Source organism: Theileria annulata, chromosome 4 (genome assembly GCF_000003225.4).
Source record: "Theileria annulata chromosome 4, complete sequence, *** SEQUENCING IN PROGRESS ***".
In the NCBI taxonomy this organism is placed as follows: domain Eukaryota; phylum Apicomplexa; class Aconoidasida; order Piroplasmida; family Theileriidae; genus Theileria; species Theileria annulata.
The window spans coordinates 1675376-1700092 of NC_011098.1; the positions used below are offsets into that span (position 1 = coordinate 1675376).

At 34.2% G+C, this 24717-nt stretch overlaps 14 protein-coding genes across 14 annotated transcripts; 7 read left to right on the forward strand and 7 right to left on the reverse strand.

Moving 5' to 3' along the window:
* Nucleotides 1-9: 9 nt before the first annotated feature.
* Nucleotides 10-1296, reverse strand: TA11225 (30S ribosomal protein S10-like protein, putative; the record flags this gene model as incomplete). The annotated part of the gene is made up of 1 exon (XM_948390.1): nucleotides 10-1296. One exon carries the CDS (start codon nucleotides 1294-1296, stop codon nucleotides 10-12), a length of 1287 nt encoding a protein of 428 aa, XP_953483.1.
* A 120-nt stretch (nucleotides 1297-1416) lies between these two features.
* On the reverse strand, nucleotides 1417-3568 carry TA11220 (RNAse L inhibitor protein, putative; the record flags this gene model as incomplete). The annotated part of the gene is made up of 7 exons (XM_948391.1): nucleotides 1417-1597; nucleotides 1627-1728; nucleotides 1758-2114; nucleotides 2146-2285; nucleotides 2318-3097; nucleotides 3133-3341; nucleotides 3427-3568. The coding sequence occupies 7 exons, from the start codon at nucleotides 3566-3568 to the stop codon at nucleotides 1417-1419; spliced, it is 1911 nt and encodes a 636-aa protein (XP_953484.1).
* Nucleotides 3569-3877: 309 nt separating this feature from the next.
* TA11215 (uncharacterized protein) lies at nucleotides 3878-4630 on the forward strand (the record flags this gene model as incomplete). Its single annotated transcript, XM_948392.1, has 1 exon — nucleotides 3878-4630. The coding sequence occupies one exon, from the start codon at nucleotides 3878-3880 to the stop codon at nucleotides 4628-4630; it is 753 nt and encodes a 250-aa protein (XP_953485.1).
* A 104-nt stretch (nucleotides 4631-4734) lies between these two features.
* TA11210 (uncharacterized protein) lies at nucleotides 4735-5058 on the forward strand (the record flags this gene model as incomplete). The annotated part of the gene is made up of 1 exon (XM_948393.1): nucleotides 4735-5058. The coding sequence occupies one exon, from the start codon at nucleotides 4735-4737 to the stop codon at nucleotides 5056-5058; it is 324 nt and encodes a 107-aa protein (XP_953486.1).
* Nucleotides 5059-5099: 41 nt separating this feature from the next.
* On the reverse strand, nucleotides 5100-5807 carry TA11205 (uncharacterized protein; the record flags this gene model as incomplete). The annotated part of the gene is made up of 1 exon (XM_948394.1): nucleotides 5100-5807. The coding sequence occupies one exon, from the start codon at nucleotides 5805-5807 to the stop codon at nucleotides 5100-5102; it is 708 nt and encodes a 235-aa protein (XP_953487.1).
* A 542-nt stretch (nucleotides 5808-6349) lies between these two features.
* TA11200 (uncharacterized protein) lies at nucleotides 6350-7171 on the forward strand (the record flags this gene model as incomplete). The annotated part of the gene is made up of 6 exons (XM_948395.1): nucleotides 6350-6506; nucleotides 6540-6664; nucleotides 6704-6781; nucleotides 6819-6908; nucleotides 6937-7031; nucleotides 7060-7171. 6 exons carry the CDS (start codon nucleotides 6350-6352, stop codon nucleotides 7169-7171), a joined length of 657 nt encoding a protein of 218 aa, XP_953488.1.
* A 26-nt stretch (nucleotides 7172-7197) lies between these two features.
* Nucleotides 7198-7423, forward strand: TA11195 (uncharacterized protein; the record flags this gene model as incomplete). The annotated part of the gene is made up of 2 exons (XM_948396.1): nucleotides 7198-7316; nucleotides 7351-7423. 2 exons carry the CDS (start codon nucleotides 7198-7200, stop codon nucleotides 7421-7423), a joined length of 192 nt encoding a protein of 63 aa, XP_953489.1.
* A 345-nt stretch (nucleotides 7424-7768) lies between these two features.
* TA11190 (signal recognition particle (SRP), 68-kDa subunit, putative) lies at nucleotides 7769-9761 on the forward strand (the record flags this gene model as incomplete). The annotated part of the gene is made up of 7 exons (XM_948397.1): nucleotides 7769-7862; nucleotides 7897-8198; nucleotides 8237-8353; nucleotides 8385-8939; nucleotides 8969-9008; nucleotides 9038-9456; nucleotides 9486-9761. The coding sequence occupies 7 exons, from the start codon at nucleotides 7769-7771 to the stop codon at nucleotides 9759-9761; spliced, it is 1803 nt and encodes a 600-aa protein (XP_953490.1).
* A 60-nt stretch (nucleotides 9762-9821) lies between these two features.
* On the reverse strand, nucleotides 9822-10424 carry TA11185 (nascent polypeptide associated complex (NAC), alpha chain, putative; the record flags this gene model as incomplete). The annotated part of the gene is made up of 1 exon (XM_948398.1): nucleotides 9822-10424. One exon carries the CDS (start codon nucleotides 10422-10424, stop codon nucleotides 9822-9824), a length of 603 nt encoding a protein of 200 aa, XP_953491.1.
* A 227-nt stretch (nucleotides 10425-10651) lies between these two features.
* Nucleotides 10652-11281, reverse strand: TA11180 (uncharacterized protein; the record flags this gene model as incomplete). Its single annotated transcript, XM_948399.1, has 1 exon — nucleotides 10652-11281. The coding sequence occupies one exon, from the start codon at nucleotides 11279-11281 to the stop codon at nucleotides 10652-10654; it is 630 nt and encodes a 209-aa protein (XP_953492.1).
* A 1410-nt stretch (nucleotides 11282-12691) lies between these two features.
* Nucleotides 12692-13544, forward strand: TA11175 (uncharacterized protein; the record flags this gene model as incomplete). Its single annotated transcript, XM_948400.1, has 3 exons — nucleotides 12692-12915; nucleotides 12947-13028; nucleotides 13140-13544. 3 exons carry the CDS (start codon nucleotides 12692-12694, stop codon nucleotides 13542-13544), a joined length of 711 nt encoding a protein of 236 aa, XP_953493.1.
* Nucleotides 13545-13736: 192 nt separating this feature from the next.
* TA11170 (uncharacterized protein) lies at nucleotides 13737-17657 on the reverse strand (the record flags this gene model as incomplete). The annotated part of the gene is made up of 4 exons (XM_948401.1): nucleotides 13737-13952; nucleotides 13987-16824; nucleotides 16855-17233; nucleotides 17272-17657. The coding sequence occupies 4 exons, from the start codon at nucleotides 17655-17657 to the stop codon at nucleotides 13737-13739; spliced, it is 3819 nt and encodes a 1272-aa protein (XP_953494.1).
* Nucleotides 17658-17887: 230 nt separating this feature from the next.
* TA11165 (uncharacterized protein) lies at nucleotides 17888-18406 on the forward strand (the record flags this gene model as incomplete). The annotated part of the gene is made up of 1 exon (XM_948402.1): nucleotides 17888-18406. The coding sequence occupies one exon, from the start codon at nucleotides 17888-17890 to the stop codon at nucleotides 18404-18406; it is 519 nt and encodes a 172-aa protein (XP_953495.1).
* Nucleotides 18407-18448: 42 nt separating this feature from the next.
* On the reverse strand, nucleotides 18449-22855 carry TA11160 (beta-tubulin cofactor D, putative; the record flags this gene model as incomplete). The annotated part of the gene is made up of 1 exon (XM_948403.1): nucleotides 18449-22855. The coding sequence occupies one exon, from the start codon at nucleotides 22853-22855 to the stop codon at nucleotides 18449-18451; it is 4407 nt and encodes a 1468-aa protein (XP_953496.1).
* Between the last annotated feature and the right edge of the window lie 1862 nt (nucleotides 22856-24717).

A 24717-nucleotide genomic window follows, 5' to 3' on the forward strand; every position in this document is an offset into this window, starting at 1 on the left:
TTTATAAAACTAAAGCTTGTCCACGTTAGTGTAGTCAGGGTCGAACCGTCTGTCCTCTTGCGTTCCAATGAACCTTACGTCGTCGACCTGCCAAATATCCGGCATCTTCACGTTATAAAACCTGCGAGCTTCATCCTCAGCTTTCCTGGTGACGACGAAATTGTAAAGTTTCCTCAATTCGCAAAGCTGTAAGAAAAAATAGTCCAGTTTGTGCTTTCTTTTCCACCGCAAAGGTATTTCATTAACCAGTTCAGGCGATGTCAACTTGTCGATGAGATCCTTCTTCTCATGCTTATCCCTGTGATATAGGAAATATTTGGAGACCCATTTCCTGTCCTTAAAAAGGTCATGGATCAGCCTACTCTTGACAGGTTTGTGAACCTCTTCAAACCAGTAATCAAAGCTAACGAATTCCGGCATGGGAACCATAAGTAAACCTGTGAAATTCCTTGGGTTCCCTTTATCCACAGGGACAATATCCACTACCCTTACGTGCTCTTGGATCTCAATAAGGTCCTTAGATCTCTTGTCCACAAATGGAGATGATAGGTAACACCATCTTTTCCTCCTCATAGGTAGTGCCATGGGATTAGTAACCTTGAGATTAGGGATATCCTTTAATCCTAGCTGTATTCTCTTTACAGCCAGGCTGGCCAGATGCCTATAGTACGAGTATATTTTCACTCTGAGAAAGCAATTCTCAGGCCATTTTTCCAAAGAAAGTGTCAAATCTTCTTTATTCATCATGTATGGAACCCTGAGATCATCTGCTGCTGACCATGGAGGCGTCGAGATGAAATAATCAGAAAACTTCAATCTCGATCTCTTGCCAAGCTTGCGTACCTCATCCTTACCTACTTCTTCAAGTTCCTCACCATTATTTACAAATTTATCTTCATTATAATTTTCTAAATGGTCTTCGGATTCTCTAGAATCTCTCTGAGTACCATATGAATTTGTGTGTTGATCATTTCTATCAAGGAACAATTTCAAATTGCGATTTATTTTACAAGTTTTGTTATGTTTTTTAACATTTGTTTGTATTTTATGTTCGGGTTTTGTGTTAAAAGTGTTAAAATTCCAACAATTTGTTATAAATGAGAAAGGTTTGTATCCTGAATCCACTTTGATCTCAGATGTGTTTTTGAATTTTGTATTATTAAAGTCTTCATGGGTGTTGAAAGCTATTTTACTAGTTTTTAGGGAAGAAATAACATTTAATGATACAACAAACTCGGCGTTGAGTAGAATCTCAGTTAAATTATAGAAGGATAAAATAAAAAACACAAAAAACATTTATTTCACATTATTAGATTCTAGATATATTAAAAATATGGATTTTAAGAGATTACCATACTAACAATTTGTGAATGTATACCCTATATTACACATGTGTATAAAGTGAAGTTAGGTAAATCAGGTATCCATTGTAAAATACAATCCACAGGCCTTCTGTTCTTTATCTTTGACGGAATCATATTTGTTTATTCTGGGTCTAAAGTTTGTAGGATCCCTTCTAAATGTTACATCCAGCGACTTCAAAAATCTGTTGAACCCGGTGGCCAGGGGTTCTGGACTTAGTGCGGTTGCAGTGATTCTAAAAAAAATAAAAGTTTTGGAACATACCCGGGTTGACCTTCAAAAACAATGACTCTGTTTGCCAGGTATGTGGCCATAATAAAGTCATGCTCAACTATGAATGTGGTTTTCTTCTTGTATAAAGTGAACCTAATAATTTTGATATGGAGCAAAAATACCTTTTTATAACCCTGCTTGCAACTATACGCTGTTCGGAGTCGAGATAGGCAGATGGTTCATCAATTAGGTAAATATCTGCAGGAGTCCCCAATACCAAAATTATGGCGGCTCTTTGCAACTCTCCACCAGACAAATTCTTTAATTGTTGGTCCAAGATATTGTCAATTTGCATTGGTTTAACAACATCCGCTTGGAAAATTGGGGAGAGAAATGATTCTCTGATTTTTGAATGGAATAGCTGTCTTAGTGTTCCATCGAATTTGACAGAGAGTTTCTGTGGCTTGTAACTTACTGATAACTTTGGCATTAAGTCTTCATAATCAGCGTTGTCCGGTTGTAATTTACCGGCGAGCATTCTAAAATGTATATTATTAAAATTTTTCTTACTTTATGAAGGTTGTTTTTCCTGTTCCGTTTTCACCAAGCAGAACAATAATTTCAGAATCGTTGAAGTCGCCAGGCATAACTGTAAGTGAGAATGATCCAAGTTTTTTATCCAATTGTGGATATTTGTAGCAGTGGATACTCTATTACGTTGTTAAATTTAGAATTAACGAACCTCGACTTCTTCCAAATCAACGTCCGTTGAGACTTTAAAGGACAAAGAGTCTTCTCTAAACCTTAAATTTTCAGTTGGAACAAATCCTAAACAATTTTTTCGTAAAAGATTAAAATTACCGTCCAGAAAGATATTAATCCCTTCTCTGACGCTAAAGGGTGAAGTTACAACTCCGTACACTGACGGTTTCCCCCAAAGGCAACAAACATAATCTGAGAGGTAGTCTAGAACAGAGAGATCGTGTTCTACCACAATTATGTATCTTTCGTGATGTATGCATTGGCGAATTACTCTAGCAGCAATTATCCTCTGTTTGATGTCGAGGTAGCTGCTCGGTTCGTCGAACATCAGAACATCTGCGTCACACAGTATTGCCACGCATATTGCAAATCTCTGGAGTTCTCCTCCCGATAATTCTGAGACTTTTCTCGATAAAAGGTGTGATAATTCCAGTGTTACTATCAAGTCCTGTCCTATACCTCTCTTATCTTTCGCTTCCAGTATGTCTCCAACCAAACCTCCCACCTGAAACAATAAATTTAAGGGCGAAATTACTTGTTTGGGTATATTGTCCACGTATTGAGGCTTCACTGCCGTTGTTAAGTTATCTTCCAGCATCTTTGTGAAATATCCTTGGAGTTCAGAACCCCGAAAATATTGCAAAATCTCTGACCATTCTGGCGGCGAGTCAAATTTGCCCAGATTTGGTTTTAATTTACCAGACAACACCTTGAGTGCTGTCGATTTTCCTATTCCATTCGTACCAACCAGCCCCAAAACCTTATAATGATTATTATTTATATAATTTATAGTACCTGTCCTGGTCTTGGCACTGGAAGTCTGTGTAACTTGAATGAATTTGGTCCGAATCTATGTGTAGTGTCCTTCCCTAAATCCCGGGGTAAGTTAATGATTGTAATAGCTTCGAATGGACACTTTTTAACGCAAATACCACAACCGATACAAAGATGTTCTGAAATAAATGCGATTTTACTTGTTGGATCAACTTCTATGCACTGCTTTCCTGTAAATTGATACACAAATGTGGATTTATATAATTAATAGAGGTTCATATAAAATGGATGTGTTAAAATAATATGATATTTTACCTGTTTTTGTAACAGGGCATGTGCGTTTGCATTCCTGCCTACATTTTTTTGGTTTACATTTATCTGATGATACTATGGCAATACGGAGTTTATTTTCTCCCATTCCAGATTCATTAGGTTTGGCTTTATCTTGCCTCTTCATTTTTAGACAGAAGAAAGCACAAACAAAAAATATTAAATTAAATGGGTAATATTCTTGTGTAGTAACACAACAAAAAATAAATTTATTTATATTATTTCAGTTAATTATTATTTAAATTTTTATAATATAGAGTTTATTATTTTTAATTAGTAAATAATTATTATTATGTAAATTATTATTCCTTATATTCTTGATTATTTTCCTTCACTAAAACTCCCCAATAATATTTATCATATACACTCATTTTTAATTTAAATTACCATTTAAAATGAACATATTTTAATTCTTTTTAATTCCATAAACTTTAAAATGGATAGGTCTCCCCCTCATTCTTTAAACCATAAACAACTGAAACAAGCTCCATCAGAAAACAATAATAACTTAAACAAATGGCCAAATAAAAAGGTTGTAAAGAAGAAAAAGAAAAGAAAGAGTAATGCTCCAGTTGAATTGCCAAATAACTTTTCTTTCAATCCTTACGGATCGAATAAACTTTCCAAGAAATCAGGAAAGGGTAAGAAAATGGTAACAAGAGATCCAAGATTCAGTGAACTGTCCGGAAAACTCAACGTGGATATGTTTAGAAGATCCTATAGCTTTTTGGAAGATATGAGAAAAGAAGAAGTTAAAGATATTATGCAGGCAATTAAAATCAACAAAAAATTTGGAACGGATAGCCTGAAAGGAATTGAATCAATGAAGAAAATTTCTCATCTTAATATATCTAACATAGAAGAAGCCAAAAGAGCACTTGATAGGTACAAAGCTGAGAATGCGCACCTTGAAAAGAAGGATGAATTGAGAAAGTTGAAGAAGTCATTGGTCAAAGAAGAGATGGATAAAATAGCTTTAACGGGAAAGAAACCCTATTATTTCACAGACAAGAAGGTTAAAAAGATTTATAAAGAGATTAATAAGAAGAAAATCGAAGAGTCTATGAAATCAACTGCAATCAACTATGGACCAAACAAAGCAATACACAAAAAATTGGAATCCCAGAGCAGAAGAATGGTTCCTAAGGAACGAAAATTGAATCTTGTCCCAAGTCTTAGGGATGTGTAAATTAATCTGTTTTAAAATATTTTATCTTTATATATACAATTGTTTTATCTTATACCCCATGGTTATGCTTGTTTTACAATGACCAGCCATTTAAATTTTATGAAATGCCAACAAAGAGTTTAGTAAATCGTGTATTGAGGTGGAGAGAGTTTTTCAGAACTAATAAATATCCTCCACTGGGAAATGAAGCTGCCGAAGGGCCAAAAAGTAAATATACAAATTTTTCATTACAACACGCCATGGAAAAGTATAATTTCCTGCCGACATTCTTATTAAAAAGGGAATTCCTCCTTTCTATGTGCTCAAAAAATCCTGAGCTGGTTAAAGATGCCTTTTTTGGAGATAAATACAAATACAATTTGGAGACCGACCTTCCTCCACCTAACACTGTACAAATGAATAAAGAAGATTTAAAACAACATAAATAACATGAATTTAAGCTTTAAATGTATTAAAATAATTTTATGTGTTAGTTATTGGTCAAGTTGACTGCATTTAAGGCCGACTCCTGCTCCTTGTTCAAGGATTCGATCCTTTTATTATAAAATTCCTCATCTTCAGGCTCCAACCATTCTGTGGGCTCTTCCTTCAGCTTAGCTCTCATGTACTCTTCCCTTTCCCTGGCACCTCTAAGACGACGCCACTCAAAAAACGGGACGTGGAGAACCTTATAACCCATTCTGGTTAATAATCTGTGTTTTAGCTTAGTATAGGCAGTATATTTTGTAGTATTAGAATAAAAATGAGATGGACCATCAACTTCTATGGCTATTGGCCTTTGGTCTCCCACGGGAACTCTACCGTTCTCGTCTGCTAAAGGGCCACTTAGCTTTCGAGTAAGTTCCTTGATTATTTCCTGTTTTTGAAGAACCTGCTCTTCAGTCAAATCCTCAGTATTCGAGTCAAAATTAAAAGGAAGTGGACGGTTATCCTTGGAATTCTTTGATTGTTTATTGGTTTTGTTAGATTTTGTCATCCATTTTGGGTCTGAGTTGTGCTTATCATCATCTGGCAACTCGGATTCTTGAGTATTGTTATTAAAATCTCCAGAAAACTTTCTTATGGTATTAAGGAATAGTCCTTTATTAGAATAATTACTTAAATAATTAAGTTCGTAGTTAAAATGTGAAATAGGATTAAATTTATTTGAAAGAGATCCAAATAATCTAGGAAACATGTTGAAGAAGTTGATTTAAAAATAGAAAATTTTAATAATTTAAAAATATATAAATTTAGTGGAGAAAGTGCGATTTAAAAACATATATTCTAGAATAATCATCTAAATGGGGAATAAATGACGATTATTTTGTGTATTATTTAACCAAATTTTTAATTAAAAATTAATGTTAGTATCAAATTAATATTTAATATTTTAATTCATTCTATTTTTGATAGAGTAATCTCAATAATTATTTGTTATTACGTGAATTACTCATCCTTCTATACTTGAACATTGATGTATTTTTATTTTAACCTCAAAAATCCATTCGTATTCATTTATTTATTCTGGTTGTAATTTTTTAATACTTTTTCCTGTTTTTTCCTTGATAATTTTCACATGTGTGGAAACAAATGTATTCAATTTTTCTCTAATAAATGGACACATTTTATTGATAATGTTTGTAATTAATGATTTTTTGATTTTACATTATCCTCTATATTATTTTACTTATTTATTGTACATTTAAGTATTTCCATGTCATGCGTTAATTATATAATATGGAGCCTAAGAATGAATTTAAATCTTCAAATTCCAAGTCTAGTAGAAATGAAAACTTTGGTGGTTTTTATAATCTTGGAAGCGGTAGTTTAGAAAGGCTGGAAACCAGAGTTCCAGATGATGTGAATGATTACTTGAGCCAATTTTCATTAAAAAGTAGAGCACAAACACATTAATATTCTATTTCAGGTTATATATCGCAAATAAAATCTGTTAGAAGCTCAAACGATTTTGATTTAAATAAAAATAAATATGATAAGAACCAATTAGTCAAATCTTCTGATACTTTTAATACCAAACCTTTGACGAAATATGTATATTTAAGTCTTAAATGACTTGCTTTATTTGTTTAGGAAAGGTTACAAAAACTAGAGAAGAGTTTAAATGGAATACAGTCCAATGTTGAATTGAAGAGAAGTACCATCTTGGAGGTGTGTAACCCAAAATGTAATTATGTGATTGCATTAGGACATTTATCAGAAAATTAATAATTTGGAAAATAAAATAACTGATTCAGAGTGTTCCTCCGGTAAAATAATGGATCTAATTGGTAAAAAGGTTAGTTGCCAGAATTATAAATTAGTAGATCGAGAGGATTGAAAAGACCATTGAAATGGTAAATACAAAGCATGAAGAAGTTCTGAATGAAAAGGCGGATGCAATAGATAATATTTGTGAAAAGTTCCATAGAAATAATCATATTTAATAGGTTTCATAACTCATTAACACAAGAGCAAGAAAACTGGAGAGAAGGGGAAAAGAATATATTGAACTCTGTAAAGGGCCAGATAGAATCAGTGAAGCAAGTTTTATCAAGATAATAATATATAGAGATGAAATATCAGATATGCAAAGAGTTAAATCAGACATTATGTCAAACCTCAAGGAGTATATCGAAGTGGAGTTGCCGAAATTTAAGATAAAAATAGAGAGCGCTAATGAAAATATTTGTAAAATGGAAGAAAAGTAAATGAGATATATTAATAAAAATCGAGTTTAGAATAATAAACAATACATCTGATGACCTAATAACACTGGCAAACTTTATCAAAGATGAGTATGAACAGTTGTAAGGGAATATTCGGGCTATTAAATATTAATTAGGACATATATGAAAGACAAAATGATGATACAATTAAACAAAGAGATAAATAATCTGCAAATGGAAATAAAAAAGGTATGGATGAGGTTTTAACTAGATAATTACACAGGAGTGTGATGAAAGAGAAGATACACAAAAAAGGCTAATCGCATTAATGAAAGAAACAATAAAAAAATTGGAATCTCCTTTATAAATTTTTATTATATTTTAATTATAAATTTTAAACTCCAAATATGATTTTGATGCCTGTGATTCCTCCACGACATTTATATGGGTTAACTTAAATAATTTTAGTAATTTTAAAATATATAATCCTATGGATAATCCAGAAGTTACTCCTCCAAATTTAAGTGAAAATTTAACTCCAACTAACGAGGTTAACGGAGTTTCTCGTCTTTTGAAATTTCCAGGTAATTTAATCAACCATATTTATTTATATTTCAGTTTTGGACTACGTTAATGAAGTACGATTTAAACGTGGTATAAAGCTTGAAGAATATGGCCGTTTTCGAAAATATTGCTCCAGAAAATTACACCAGTTAAGAAAACAGTTTAAGTCCGTACCTAACAAAAGTGGAAAATACATACACGAAGAATTCCCAGAAGTCTTGAATGATAATAGGTTAGTTAATTTGATATTTGTATATTTAATTATTAGGTACCTGGAAATTGTCACCCTAAGGTGCGAAAGAGCATGGAGTTACGCCATGGATTTGAAATCTAAATGTGAAACTTCTACACTAAAAGTAAGAAAAATAAAATTAATTTTTCGAAAACAATTCAGAATAACCGCGGAAGACACTATTATATGCGTAAATTCGGAAAAGCATACCGTCTCTCAGTGCTTCTTGAAGACTATAGTAAAAAATTCGCAGATAACAGCACTATTAGTGCATCTAAGGTAAATAAGTGGTTTAATTAAAGTAATTTAGTTGTATCATAATTTTTTTGAGGGCGTTTTGAGGTACGAACAAGGAAGGTACGAGGAGGGGTATTCATGTTTGACGACATACTCATCAGTAATTGAACAAAAGATAAGAACAACAGCTGGGTTGCCTCAATGTGAGTGGTATAACTCACAACTGACCCAGTTAAATGCAATCATTAAGATGTGCACATTCCACATGAAGGTCATGGGTAAAGTAGTGTCAACCCCAACCCTGAGCCATCAGACAGAAGATGCCAACGCAGAGCTAATACAAGTTAAAACTCCAGAAGAAAATCACTTTGTCGTACATTGTAAAGGAGTGGCGGTTCCATTACAGTCCCAGTTATTGCCCCAAAAAATTCTCTACGCTTTGAATTCAATCGATAAACTCTCCATAACGGACACAATCCTTACATCACTTTGCGACTCAACAGATATCCCAAATGTCTTAAGAGAACATATTTCCTCGAAATTAACAAAAGAACAACTGCTTAACAACTATGAAGAGGTTACAGTTCTGTTCAACGAATGTGTAGATGACGTTTGCTCTGAATTGATGGTAAGATTTCGGTGTCACATTTGGTTTAGTTTAATACCGACGGACAAGATCAGCTCCGTAAACTTGAAGGTTAGTTTTAACCATTTATGATTCGATAGATACGTTGCACGCAATGAAGTCACTCCTCCAAGTGGAGAAGCATGTTATACTTGAAATCTTCTGTCTGTACGGTTTATGTTACAATGGTGAGTTTATTATACCATATTCATGTTTAGAGAACCGAACTCCAGTGCCCGATTCTAGCGAAGGAATCAGATATGCAAATATGTTGAAGCAGCAGTTAACAAATCTTGTTGATGACCCTAACTTTGGCACAGTGTTTCTGGTACCAAAAGAGATTGTGAGGACTGTAAACGCGCTCCTCCTGAGCATTCACTGCTTTAGGAAGGAGGAATTCAACGAAGGAATGTCGCTCATTAACTGGGCAAACTCTAGGTCACTAATGGATATTAGTCTTCCCGAAAAACAGAAGAATCGACTCCTGTGGAGGTGTTTGTTCAGTTTTAAAACCCTCCAGGTTCTTTTTAACTTTTAAACATTTTTTAGAGTATTTGTAACCTCGTTTGTAAGAAATTTTACCAAAGGTTACTGGTGCTTTTCGCCAGGAAAAATCTACCTAAGGACGCTGAAAATGAAGATAACATTTTGGACATTTTCGGTATTGAAAGGGACCTCGTTTACTGTAGGCCATTGCTCTTTGACCTCGCATTCATATACTACCAGCCCCCAGAACTAGAAACTGGATCCAGATTTAAAGGTAAGAATAGTCTAATAAATTACGCCTCAGGAGTGAGGAATATGTTGTCATCTCTTTGGAACTGATGTATATTAACTGTCTAGCACATAAAAATAAAATAAATATTTTAATAAATTAAGTTTCTACTACATGGTTGTGAGCTCCATTATGCTTTCCACAATGTTACCTCTGTGCTTTACGAGAGATTGAACAGCCTTTTCCCTGCTGCATCCAGCCTGTTGAACAACCAGCTCAACATCTGAAGATGAGGGGACAAAGTCTGATTCCTGAACTTCCTCAGTTTCAAAAGTAGAAGGAAGTGTTAGTCCAGGTTCGTCCTTATTTAGTGTCGAAAGGGATAATTGACTTAAACGTTGTGCTGCTTCAGATTGGGAATTGGCTCCCACATCCTCGAGCTTAGCTTCTCCAAAAATAACGTATATATCTGAGTTGGGTAGCTTAAATACATCAGGCTTGTTAATCACGAAAAAGATCTGTTTAGATTTCCTTATGTAGATCTTGGATACCCCGTCATACTGCTTTAATCCAAGTTTGCTCATGGCTTTTCTTGCCTTCCTTTCATTTTTTCCAACTTTGGTCTTCCCTGTTCCATGTAAGTTATCGGCTCTTGAGTCGTCGACATCTCCGTTTTCCAAATCGCTTTCTCCCTCAGAGGAAGGATCATCGACTACATCCTCCTCAGTTGGTCTAGAAGATGAGTTCCTGTTTTTCGGTCTACCTTTGGCCATTTTAATATCAATTTTTATGAAGATAAAATGATAATACTGAGCAGGATAACTTAATTTTAAATAAACACATCAACGACAAATGGGGCGTAGGATACAAACATCACGCAACAGATTCATGAAATGTGTAGAATATTTTGTTACATAATATATATTATAAAAACAATGAATAAAAATTTTTAAATTCTTAGTATAAAGAAACATGAGAAAAGTAAAAAATAATTACACAGTTAAGTTGTTGTGAACCTAGATGTTGGAGGAATTAATCCACAATCAACTAATTTCCTATCACTAGGGAAGTAAAAACGTGATTCTTCCTTAGATTCCTCATCGTTTAACCTTTTCCTTTCAAGTTCAGCTTCCAATCTCTGGTTTTCTCTGGATTCTAAAACGAGTTTTGACTCCTTAGAAATTCTTTCCAAAAATTTTGCTTTTCGCACTTTCCTGAGCTCCTCTAACCTTTTTCTATCTTCTGTTTCCTCCTTTAAAATCGAGTTTACATTCTCTTTATATAGTTCATCCTTCTTAGATAATTTATAAACACCAAAATCGATCAGGGATTGGAGAGATTCTAGTGTAGATTTTATTTCAGTTTTTATAGCTATTTGTTTGTTTAGAGATAAAGCTCTGAGGTCATTTTCATTGGAAGTTTGGGGTGGTATAAAATTTTTTTGTATTTCCGATAATAAATTGAAGAGCTCACGCCTTGCTGAACGTTTCCACTCAGTTTCTTTGAATTGCTTGTCCCGTTCTTTCTTTATATGTGCTCTAACGCTGTCTGAAACGAAAAAATATAATGATGAATAGGAAAGAGGATCAAATTGATATTTGCGATTAGTTTTTTTCCTTTGATTTGTCATTTTTAATCATGCTATATGGGTATATAAAACATTTTTATATTCTATAATTAAATATTAAAGTGATAAGAATGATTGAATGAGAATTTGTATAAATAGGGTTTTTGTTGGAGTGAATAGGTGTATTCCATGTAAACACACATTTATGATTATCTATACTAATTTTAAAATAATAAAGAAATATTTTAAAATAAATAATTTGTTAATATTAGGGGTATAAAGATAATAAAACTTCGGAACAATGTTAATTACAGTGGTGGAAGACCGATAAATCTGAAAAAAGGTTTAATAATAATAAGAGTATTTATTATATCAAGGGGAAATAATAAATTGAAATTCCAGATATTATCCATTGCCCCTCAAATAATTAATATCATTCCGAAGAACATAATAAGGTTCTTCTTTTAATTCATTTTAATACGATAAAAATCGCTTTAAATACACTAATAAAAATGTCCAATGTGACTCAGACAACAGTGAGCATTAATAATACCATAAAACAATTCGATCAAGAAGCACTAAACAATATAGCTAATCTGTCAAGTATAAACAGCGAATCGCACAAGCAATTGGAACTTAACAATATAAACAATTTTAAAAGACTTTTGGAAGATAAAGTCGATTGCTATTATGATAACGATAACAAATATATAGATCAAAAACATGATAACTTACTGGTTACTAACTATGACCATCAGTTTTTATACCCATGGGTCAATTTGATAATTCCCAATTATACTAAACCATACTGCACAAATGTAAAAATCAAATATAACGAAAATACAAATGAAAGTTCAACTGAATGTAATTACACATTGAAGGTAATGAAATAATATATATAGATTGTGTACAGAAAAACGAGAATTCCAAGCAACAAATGTTGTATCTCACAGAAAATCAAATGTTTCTCATAATAATTAGCGTTTTGGAACAGGTTTTATAATCTTAAATAAACAATTTATCTTTAGATAACAAATACACCCAAAGACGTCCCTGTCATAATTGATTGGGTTAAGGTATGGAAAATTAACGTAAATTAACCTAATAAATACAGGTTTCAAGGGATTCTAAACTGTCTCAAGATGTTTGCAAAACGTTTTGGTGGAGTTTTGATAAAAAACATATTAAAGGTACTTTAGTAAGAATGTTAAAATTTCAATTTCAGACCGTTTCGGCGGCTGCCTATTTTTACAAGATTGGAAACATTATTTAAAAGTCGATGAATCCTATTTTTCAGAATTAAAGGTAACCAAAATTATATATACATAAATTTAATTTACACAGAATCGGGTTCAATATTTAATACGACTTGCTAGGGAGTGTAAGGAAGAAAGAGAGCGGATTCTGTATAATAATCCCAACCATGTTTAATTTAATTTTTTTATTAGTGTTGTATAAAGTATTTATCTTAAAATGAACTTGATTCTGTTTAGGTATTCAGATATCGTGGATTCCGAGTCCACATTAACGGTAGATATCATTGATAAAAACACAATTAACCATCTACTTAATGTTTTAAAGGTACATGTTGGTAAATTATTAAGAGTAGGAATATTAAACTCAACTCTAGACTACGGAGTTGTCGAAAGTATCACCAAGTGGTCAATTAAGCTGAAATTGTCAGAAAACTTTAAACTGTAAGCTTAAAATCATTTATTTTTTTATTAGATATCCACCTGTGATAGAAAAGCCAGTAGTTGATTTGGTAGTTGGAATCCCGAGACCTAAATCACTCGATAAGCTACTCCAGGTACCCCAAACAAATATATGAATCCCGTAGTACTCAGCAAGCATTGGCGTTGGTAATATAGATCTAATCTGCTCGTCTAGAGTGGAAAAATCATACTTGGCATCACACAAGCTTTCGAAAGAAAGCATAAATAAGTCACTTATCCTGGGACTCCAGCAAGGTGTGTGTACACTCATGCCTGAAGTGACCATGTTCATAAGCCTGGGAGACTATGAAAGAGCCTGTAAACAAAAAGATTATGCTATGAAGTTAATTGCCCATCCCGATTCGGAACAAACACTTGGATCTCTCAATTTAAACACTCATGTTAAAGGTCCAATCCTCGTTGCAATAGGTCCCGAGGGAGGATGGCTGGATCACGAATTGGCATATTATAAGAAGCTAGGATTCGTTCAGTTTAAACTAACTGACCGGATACTTAGAACCGAAGTTGCTGCAGTAGCAATTCTGTCCCAAATGTCCCTGTTGCTTAATGATCCGACCGTTAGAAACGGCCTTGAACCCGCCAAGAGATGATTTTACACAAAAATTCCACATAAAACAAGATAAAATAAAAGAATCTTAACTCCATATATACACAAATAATAAACTTTTAAAATGCTTTAAATAAATTAATATACTCATTGATCTGAGTGAATATATAGATTACTCGTTTAGTACGTATGGATTAAACTTGGAATAATTTAGATTCAAAATTAAATGGGTAAATTAGGCCGAAGGGGCCATTTTAGTAAAGGAAATATGGTCCTTGGCCAAGGTGTTAAAGCTTGAAATAGTCTCTGCGATAAGATTTTTTGCCTTTTCGCCATTAGACTCATAAAGAGATGAAAGTCTGAGAGGGTGTATACCATATCCAAGTATCTGTAACTGCCTCTGTCTGAGCAGAGTAGAAGATCTAATCTGTCCCCTAGGAACCAAAACATCCTAAAAATTAAATTTGTGGGAAATGATATAATACCATGAATCCAACAACATCAAGCAGTTGATTCTCCACAGGGAATGAAATGCTCACTCTGTATATGTTCTCAACAACATGGAGAGTTTTGTGTGGAATTTTCATCTGAACAATATTATATTTAGCTAAAATTACCCTAATTAGACATTCTGAAATGAAAGAGTCGTGGTCCATTTCCGGCGTCCTCAACTTTTTGTTCTTTTTTGACTTTACGTAAAGGTCTTCCCTCTTGTACTCAAGCCACTCCTTTAATATGTCCATGCTTTTCTTTTCAAGTTCTCCAAACGAATTTCCCAAATCCTGGTTGTCCTTATCCAATTGAGGTTGGCCTGACTCCAACAACTCAACATCACTAAATATAACATTGGGATTATTCATGCATTTGAGGATATGTAGAGCAGTTTGTTGAGAAAGGAAAACTTCTGAAGGAAAGAGGTTTTCATATATACTCAAGTGTCTTGTTAAGTCCAGCAGAAGAGAGTCCTCTGAAACAGCGGCGCAGGACCACATTAATCTAACAAGAGAATCTAGATCCTTGAGATTTGGTTCGAAAACGTAGTTTGTTGAAAAATATTTAATTTTCTCGAGTGCCCACTTCACGTGTAAATTTGACTCCACTAGACTCCAAATTAATTTGGAACCCAACTCAACATCCTCAATTGGAGACTCAAGCTCGAATTCCATAACTTCATCAAACAAAGAGTTAGTGAGATGATCTGAGAACCCTATGACAGTACACGAGTGGAGCATTTTTACAGCCACCTCAATATAAGTCAAATCATCTGGGTTAACTTTGGCCAGAGTCATCATGTTGTTGAAAGACTTAATAAGCTCTGGATCTTTGGCAAAGTTGGTCTTCAGAACATTCAGTGAGTTGGTCGGAAGGTTGTTGGTTGATAATAGGAAGTTTAAGAATATTTCTCTTTTTCTTTCTAGGGGTAAAACGGACTTGTAAACTCTATTAAGGCAAGAAGCAAGCTGCTTAACTATGGTCCCCATGACGTCCACAGTTCCATCCCCCAACTTCAAACAGTTGAAAAGCGTAGTTATCTGAGTTACGTCAAAGCATTTCCACCTTGAAACTCTCTGGTCAATTTGTTCTATTAGGTTTTGAGCCAAATTGCTGAAGGATTTAGACAGCTGGTGACTAATATTAGAGCCTTGGAGTGTGCGCAGGAGGTCCAAGAGAAGCAGGGAATCCTCAGCGTACATTTTCTTGCAACTCTTCGACACTGTGTTTAGTAGTTTTGTAAAGAGTTGTATTGGAAGAACATTTGCATTCGTGAATCCTAATAGTATTTCAACTATGTTTTCGGGCGACATTAGGTGGAGTTTAGAGTCGACTACCTTTGCCACTTGGTTATAAAAGTGCTGATCAGCTAAACCTGCAAACCCAGCAACAATCTTAGAAAGCTGTAGTGGTGTGAACTCGTTTAACATTAAGGCAGCTCTCGATTTTATTTTTTTCAAAAGCAACTTGTCGACTTCGATGTGAGAAAACGCTACTACTGAAGAGGCCACGTCGTGGGTCGTCATTTCGTCCACGTGGTGAATTAGAGTTGAAGCTATGTCGTTGAACAAATCCTGGTCTTCAACTCCAGCGTTTACGTATGCCCATGATATCGTTGTCATTTGTCTGCAATTTAAACTTGAGAGGTGACTTCTAACTAGTGGTGAAACGGTGTACAGAAAAAAATCAGGGTCCGCTTCCTTTATTTTCGATAATGCCCAGGCCAAGTGAACTATGTTCCCAATGTTATTTGGGTCTGCTTTTGACTCTATGAATTCCCTGATTTTCCTGAATAGCAGGTGATCTGTGAAGCCAAGTGAGGCGTAAGACCATGCTATTCCACAAATCTCCTGTATTTTGAACTCTTCCAAGCTCGAGATCACTTGACTACTAATGTGTCCGAAGATCACTGGGTTCCTAACATTTAAGCGTGCTAGTGCTGTAGATACACATGTGAGGTCCAGTGGTCTCTTGAACTGTTTTATTTTATCCTGCACTAGGCTAAGTATTTTAAACCTAAGCTCCAGACTTGAATCATTTGCTTTAGTTAGTTTAGATAGACAAAAAAGGCAGTTTGATAACTCACTCAAATTTAAACTATTCGCATTTATGTTAATTTGTTCCAACAGACAGTCCAGCCACTTGGGTGTTATCTTCAGCTTGATCATTGACCAAAAAATATTAGTCAATCCTTGGGGATCAAATTTTAGAATGTGATCTTCAACCAATGCTATTAATTTCCCGAAAGATTCATGGTTGACCACCATGTATCTATTGTATGGGTTCGTGTACTTTGCTAGGCGATGAATTGCAGTTGAGACATTAACTGCATTCATCTGTTTAAGTTTATCTCCTATACTCGATAGGACTTGGGTCGTGTTCTTCGATTTGAGCAGGTCTTGTTGTATCAAAATATGGTTAGGGTCCATGTTTAGCCATGTTTCAGCCTCAAGGTTCGTCGTAGATTCTATTATTGCACTTGGTTTCGTCGCATCTATGTAATTGTCGTCACCATCTCCAAAGATTTCAGTGAGGAGGGACTTCTCTTCCTTTAAAATGTTCTGAGGTTTAATTGAATCTGGTGCTCTGATAGAACCAGGATTATTGTTTAGGTCAACCTTTTCATAATATGCATCTCCTCCCAAATCAATATCATTAATCAAATGGGTCCCATCACTAATTGTTGAAAATGGTGTTTCCAAACTTTTAGAAACCTCTGTTGTTTTGGTTTCTTCCTTTACTTCTGAATTGATTGTCCTAAAACTATCTATTTCTACCAGACGAGATGGATTTGATTCCAGCTCTCCTAAAGTCTCAATACTTTTATTTGCCTAAATGATTTTCATATAAACAAAAATTACCTTTGAAATTTTCTTTTGTGCTTCGACTCTTGACTTATATTTGAATTTTAACTTGTATGCATTCTCAATTTCGTTTAGTTGCATCCATACTGGCTTATTAGAGTACATATCATTTTCGGCCAGTGGAAAACTATGGAATCTCTCCTTCGAACCTTTATAGTTGTCATTATAAGACTCTATGACAACGTTTGATCCTTCTCCTGAATCTTCCTTTTGTAAACCTGTATCAAAGTTTTTTAAAAATTCCTCATGTTTAACTACATTCGATTCTGTTGCAAACTTCCTTGTCGATTTTAAACCTTTTAAATTAAATTTATAAAACGATGTGTAAATTTTCCTGATCATTTTCTTGTTTTTAACGGGATTTTCTTCCTCAATTCTTCAATTTTATGTTCTAATGTAACATCATATGGGAACTTTGGGTATTTTTCTCCGTGATTCTGTCTCATTAATAGCCAACGTGTGAAATCTTCTATTTCATACGGTTCCATAGATTCTACATCGATTCCTTCTGATGTCAATTTATGGAACATATTCCTTCTCGGTTCATAATCTGGCACTTCTCCTCTTACATAAAGTGACCACCAATTCTGTTTATCTTGATTCAAAAGGCTGCAAAAATCGTCTAGTTCAGTATCTGAGACAATTTGTGTGTTATTATCTGTGGATTTACTGTAGAATCTAATCTGTTCTAAATTTATATAGTTCGAATATAAACTGTTTTTCCAACAAAAAGTAATTTTACTGTTCAATTTTGATGAATAAAACAGAGATTCTATAATTTTTGATAAATGACTGCACATTAATCATAAATATATTTATTAATTGTCATTGTAAATTCTATAAATGTTATTGATTAATTATTTTTAATTGGACCCATAAATTAAAACATAAAAATATTTAGGATGTGTTGGTTGTTGAGAATCTTGTGGGATAAGAACTCAACAATTAATTATTTAAACAAGCTATTTAAATCTTCTGTTTTTATTTATAAAATTAATAAATTTTTGCATTTTCATTTTAACATAAATTAATGATACTGGACGATAATGTTGTAATTAATCCTCCAAAACCCTTAGACTCTACTGAATTTGAACTCATTAGTCTTCATAAGCTTCTCACAGAATGTTGGAGGAACAAATCATTCTACAAGGGAGGAGTAATCCCAAAACCACTCTTTAGGAAATATGATCATCTGGGTCGTCACTCAACAATTATCGATGAAGAACGAGATTTGGACTCTGAACTGAGATCTATTATGGAATATACTGATCCTTCACTAATACCTGACGAACTAATGTTCACCAACAACTTTGAAACTTTGAACAGTACTCTTGAGAACCACTCGAGCCCTAAGCAGAAGCTGAGCACCAAGTTAAAAAGTATGGAATTAAAGGAAGATAATTATAAACATGAAGAAACCGAACACCCTCCGGTCGAGAAAGTTGAAATGGAGAATCTTTTTAACGACGATTCCGATGCGGTTGGAGATTATAAATACTCTTTTTGTGAGGAAGAGGATCACGACCATGAAATTGAATATAAACTGTAACAATTTAATGTTTTTTATATACATTGTACAATTTACAACAAATTAAACCTTTAGTAGTGTACTCAGCTTATTAATTGAATTTAAAATAGTATCTTCATCTTCCATATGAAAGGAGCAGGATTCCAAGATTTCCATGGCCTCCTCGGCAAAAACATCATCCCTGCTGCTAAGGGCAAGACTTAGGTGAGAAGCCACGTAGGAACGAATTGTGGGATACTGGTGGAGCAGGAGTTGGAGTAGAGTCTTGAGGATATCCTTTGTGAAAGACTCGGACTCGTACATAAGTAAAACTTCTAGACATCTGATGATACTCTTGAGATAAGCATAGTTTGTGGTTCTTTTTGACTCATTTACCATCATTTCAATCAGGTCATACCACTCCTGAACCTCAAGAAGCCTATGGCTGAACAGAATCTTCAGGGAGTTTACAAGCTTCTGAGATGTTTTAGAGTCATTTGCCTCTATCGCCTCTTTGTATATTTCTATTGAGCAATCTCTCAGGACCATCTCAAAGCATTTTACCCCCTTATCCCAGCATATAAATGTGTCTTTGTTCTGTGAAATGAACTCTATCAAAACGTCCTCCAGAACAAGTACACTATTGTTGGAGTGGATGTTCACTTCGATCCTGTTATTTTCACCAATTATCTTAACAATGGACTTGAAGGCCACTCTGGTGTAAGAGGGTATCAGAAGAACCCAGAGGAAAGTCCTGAATGTTAGAGGTGCAGCTGACCAGCCTGGTATTCTCAAAACGACGTTTAACTTTTCCGAGTTGGTAAGTGAATACTCAAGAAGGTTTTCACAATCATTAACGGGAATCAATCCATCATTTTCTGTAGAATACTTTTGTTGTTTTAATACAGATTTTTGATGGTCAAATTCGTATTCGTTATTACTTTCTGATTTAGTTTCATAATTAGTTGAAATGACTTGTATTAAACTTCTAGAAACGTCAAAAAGCATATTGAATCCGTCCAAGAGTCTGTTATCTATATTTATATACATATCAATTTCATAATTCCTGTCAATGTATTTTTCAATTTCATAGTCAACAACTCTATCATCATCAGTTACTCTGCTAGCATCTTCTGTTTCATCATCCATTTTAGTTTCAGGTGTAGTGGTTGAATTTGTAGTAGATGCATATCTTGTTCTAGCGCAATAATCTTCATTTGAGGATATGATCTGTTCATAGGGTATGTTGTAGAATATTCTGTTCCATATCCACTTGAAATTTAATTTAGAGAGTTTATTTGTGAAGAGGTGACACATGAGAAATGTACTCCTCGACCTCACGTGCTCCAAGTTTTCCAGAGCTAGTCCTACCAATCCACCTGTGAGGCTAGTTGCCATTTGCTTATCCATATTCTTGAAAATATTGTGCGAATTTCCCTTATAGTGATTGTTTTTAAAGAGGTAAGCATTAAGCACGTAGCTAATAACTTCAGATGAGAGTTCCCTGACCCATGAACCAACATCTCCTCTTGAGTCTACTTCGTAGTCGTTACAACACAAAACTAGGGTTTCAGTAATCTGTTCCAAAATCTTCTTTTCCAGCACACTGTTTTTAAGTCTGTTCAGAATTGATAGAATTGACAACAATGCAAACTGTCTGGTCTTGGAATCCTTAACTTCTTGGTACTTTAGGTTGGTCCTTATCTCATTGCAGAGCAGAGCTAACACCTCATACACAGTATTCGATTCATTGACATCAGTTATGTGGTTGGAATGATTTAAATGATTATCATTTTTAAGATTATGAATTTTCTTGGCCTCATCAATATCAGTAAAGACTTTGAGTGGTATCGAAGAGAAAACGAGAGCGTAGCCTCTCCTTGCGGCAATGTGGTCAATCCTTGATGATATGGAATCTATAAAAAATTTCAAAAGGTTTTCCAACACGTCTACATCTCTTATTATCATAAAAAGCTGCTCAAATGCCTCCACTGCAGACAACTGAACCTCTAGTGCAAAATTCCTTAAGCTGTCCTTCAAAATAACAATGTAGTAGTCTATGATTTTTTTAAACTTATCCACATTATCTGTGTAGTTGTACGTTGCTAAAGTATTCGTGTGTAGTGTTAGTTTACAATTAACTGTTATGAGTTTACAAATAGCTTGTCTTATTATGTTTGAGTTTTTGTTGCGGAAAAGCCTTTTCTTTTCAAAGGTTACGGGCACATCCAAAACCTTGAACAATATTAAATTCACGGGTATGTTGGTCTCAATCACTAAGTACAATAGCCTTGCCAAGGCTCTCAGCGCACCCTGCGTTGTAGAGGTCGATGAAGTGTATAAATTGTCCAATAGGTAGTCAATTAACGACGTGACTGTGAACTCAATACTTTGCTTGTCATTAATGTTATTGACTTTGTTGTTCTCATTTCGCGTGTGATAATTATTAATATATGAAAGTGATAAATGTGGAGTTGCTGATACTATTTTACATATGGCTAGTGATGAGAGCTCTCTCGTTGCCATGTCTGGGTGAAATAACTTTGTTCTGATAAGATTTTGTAACATTGAGTTTGAGTAGTAACCAAGTCTTGCCACTTGTTCTGATACTTCTACGAACGCTTTCTTGCGATTAGAAACCGTGAAGTAGTTACACATCTGTATGAGTTCCAGACCTTTTGAAACAGTTCCTAACCTTCCTACAAGCTCCTGCAATGCCGAACAGGCTGCTCTTCTGCAATTCACGCTGGAGTCGAATAGACTTACGTTGACTAATTCCATGCTAATCCTAGAGATGTGGTTGATGCTGAGCATTTCTTTCGTGAAAGTTCTGGCTATTGCCCAACAAATGAAGCAAGAGGCGTCCCTAACTGCCGTTCCTGCCGATCCTTTCCCTCTCCAGACCTCGAATGAAAGTGTTAATATTGTGGTATCCAGAACCTTGTTTAGCATATGTGGGTGAATCAGGCCTTTTCTCAGAATTTCTGCAATTGCTAAACAACCTCCGTGGACCACACACTCGCATTCAGCGCTTAATGGTTGCACAATGACTTTAGGTGATGTTAAGCAACTAATCAAATTCCCATTTATGTCCAAAACATCAGTTGGTGTTCCGTTAACAGTTCGGGTAAATTGTGAGCTAATCAGTTCAATGATATGGTCAAGTATTTCCTCATTCATTTGTATGGTTAACCTTGATGATATTCTACCCAACGACTTTGCGCATGCCCATCTAACTCTAATGTCATTGTCAATCAGACTTTCTAGAATTTTTGAAAGCATAACCTCCACTCGAGCTGTATCAAATGCATTTGCCATTCTGCCATTCACAACCGTGTTCGAATCTGTGTTCTCAGCCTCTTCTTCGGGCTTTTGTTTAGTGAAGATGGTTCTAAATTTCCTACGATATTTTTGAGAATCTTCTTGAGGCGGCAACATGTGCAATGCTAGACGACCTAAACAGGACGACCTAAGTTTCTTAGTTGCCGAGTTAATGATAACTTCATCGCAATTTAACAAACAAAACTCAATAATGTCCAAATAAGGTGCCAGGTCAGAAGTTTGTACTCTCTTTATAATCTGTTTGAGTACCATTAAGACTCCAATTGATAGGTGATTGTTTACATTGTTTGATGACCTTGTCACTGTTAAATAGTCATTGGTGCATTCTGGAAAATCTACATTATACAGCGGATTAGTAAGAATATCTTGGCAAAACTTGAGGAAATATTGGAAATCTTGAGAATTCAAGACGTCTTTTCTCGAAAATAAATTTGATATTACCATGGCTGCACCGTCTCTTGCCTTTGTCGGCTTGTTCAGGTAATACATTGAGCAGGTTAGAATTCTTGTTTGAAATGTGATTTTCTCATCGAAAGGGTGTTTCCATATCGTATTTAAATCGAACGGTGTGTAAACCATCAAAGATTCCCAGGATAGGAATATGAATTCCAAGCACCAGAGGTGATCCTCGTGTTTTTGTATTTCCTTTTCGGTTGTTTCGGAATTTGTATTTTGTATGATTTCAATGGTTTCTGTTATCTTTTCAAACAGAGATACATCATTTGGTGCGTAGTTTATAAGCCGCCTAACTCCTACGCACTTGGAAATTATGTACAGGTAGAAGCATAGCTTTTCCAGGACTATCAAGGAAATAGATTTCTTAGATTCTATTCTTCTTATAATATCGAACTTGAGTGCGTTAGGTAAGATTACGAATCTTTTTAGAATTTCGAATATATCTCCAATCAATGTTTCTATGTACTGATACAACAGCACTTCGATATCCAGATACTTGGATACAATTTCGCTGATTTTATTAATATTTGAGACCAATTTCTCCAGAATGTCATCCTTGCTTTCATTTGATGCGGAGTCTGTTTTACTTTCATCAAAAAGGAGTCCAATTGACAGGGAAGATATTTCTTCTACTATACGTTTAGCTTCATCGTGTTCTGTGAAGTACGTAACGTCGTTTTGGACGTTTTCCATTTGTAAATATCAACAAACAAATTGATAAATATGTTATTTTTTAATTTTGGTTTAATAGCAATAACATATTCCCTTGGATAAGAATTTTGAAATAATGGAGTTAAGGAATTTGGAATCACGAGAAAAGGCAGTGAAACATATGTACATTTGATTATAGAGCAATAGAATCGTAAGTAATAAATATAATGCTATCTAAAACAAAGTTATATTAGATTTACTATAGTACAAAGTGAAATCGAAGAAAATGGTTAGTAAGGTACTACAATGTACTAGTATTAAAATGTCTCAATTTTTACACATTAAACTCATATCGAGTATTTTTGAAATTTGCATTATTAGCTATAATTTTTTCATATTAAAATAACCTGTTGTAAAAGAAATATAGAATTTCCCTATAACATTCATTTTCAGTTATAACAAGAAGTATCGACATTCAAAATAGTATTGTTGCTTTTAAAAAAAAATAATAGTTAATTGGTTCGGTTTAGTTTCTAAATATGCTAGTTAAAGCTATGTAAAATGATAGGTACAGTATATACCTAAATTTATGTTAAAGAACAAGAAAAACACTTAGTTTGGTCCGTAATAAGACCTGAACTGTTCATAGAAGCACATTGCTCGTGAAATGTATTTCTACATTCCTGGCAGAAAAATTCCTGAAATTACAGTGAGATTAAAACATGGAGTACGTTGAATATTATAATCGAGGAGCAAGATTCGCATTTATTTGTGTTTGTTAGATCAAAAAAACTTGAGAGATCCTAAATTTTGGTGGAATTAATAATTATTAAGTTACAAAGTAGAATCGAACTCCTGGTGCGATACTAGTTTCGTCTTCGTAATATTCGAGCCATTTTCTCCTTTCGAAACGTTTAACTATTTAATATATTTATTTATAATTAATTTACTCAAGTTCAATTGTGCCGTTTCCTCAATTACGAGTCTTTTGGAGCATATGCTTGACCAGGAATCTTGAGAGGGGTGCCTCTTAATTGGTAAGGGTTTACCTTTATATATTTTACATAATATTTATCGTACCAGTGGAAATTATTGAGTTTACAGAATCTGAAATTTTGTAAGAAAAATCAAGTTACCTATGAAGATCATCAGCTCAGAGTGTGTAAATTTTGATTGGCTTATTTTTAATAATGATGGATATCTGTAAACCGAAGAAGTAATATTTTGAGATGAATCTGTATTTATGTCAAAATCTACGCCCAGTTTTCTGACAGGTGTCACAAAGTCAACATCCATAGGATCATCTTGGGTAGGATTCTCAGAATTTTCAAGTGTAGAGGGTATATCTAATGGCAAATTGGAAGATTCTAGATCTTTAAGAGAATAGTATTTTTTTCCTGCAACATTAACCCTCTGTGAAATAATTATAATAGAATACACACAAACCACAAGCATAAATCCTATATCTGACAAGAGATTGTTAATGTTCTCAATGAAGGATGATTTTGAGTTAAAAGATAGTCCCGTTCCTCTAATTATCGATTGAATTAGTGAATCTACATTAGAATCCTCCATGTACTGAACAATGTGTCATAAAACTAACTTTTGTAGATTTTTTACCTTTTCGTGCAATAATCTTTGCAGAAATAAAGAAATTGCAACATTCGTAGACATGTAATAAATATATGTTACAATATTAAAAGTAAAATTATGACTGTATAAGTTTGTTGGAAATGAAATCAATGTGTTTTAGTGAACTGTCGGATTTAAGTTTCTGGAAATAATTAAATTTTGTGATTTTACCTGAAGTATTGCCTTTGATGCCTCCAAGAGATCCCAAACTAAAAATCTTAAATTTTATGACGCTTACCATAGTTGGAATCAAATCTATGTAACTCCTGATT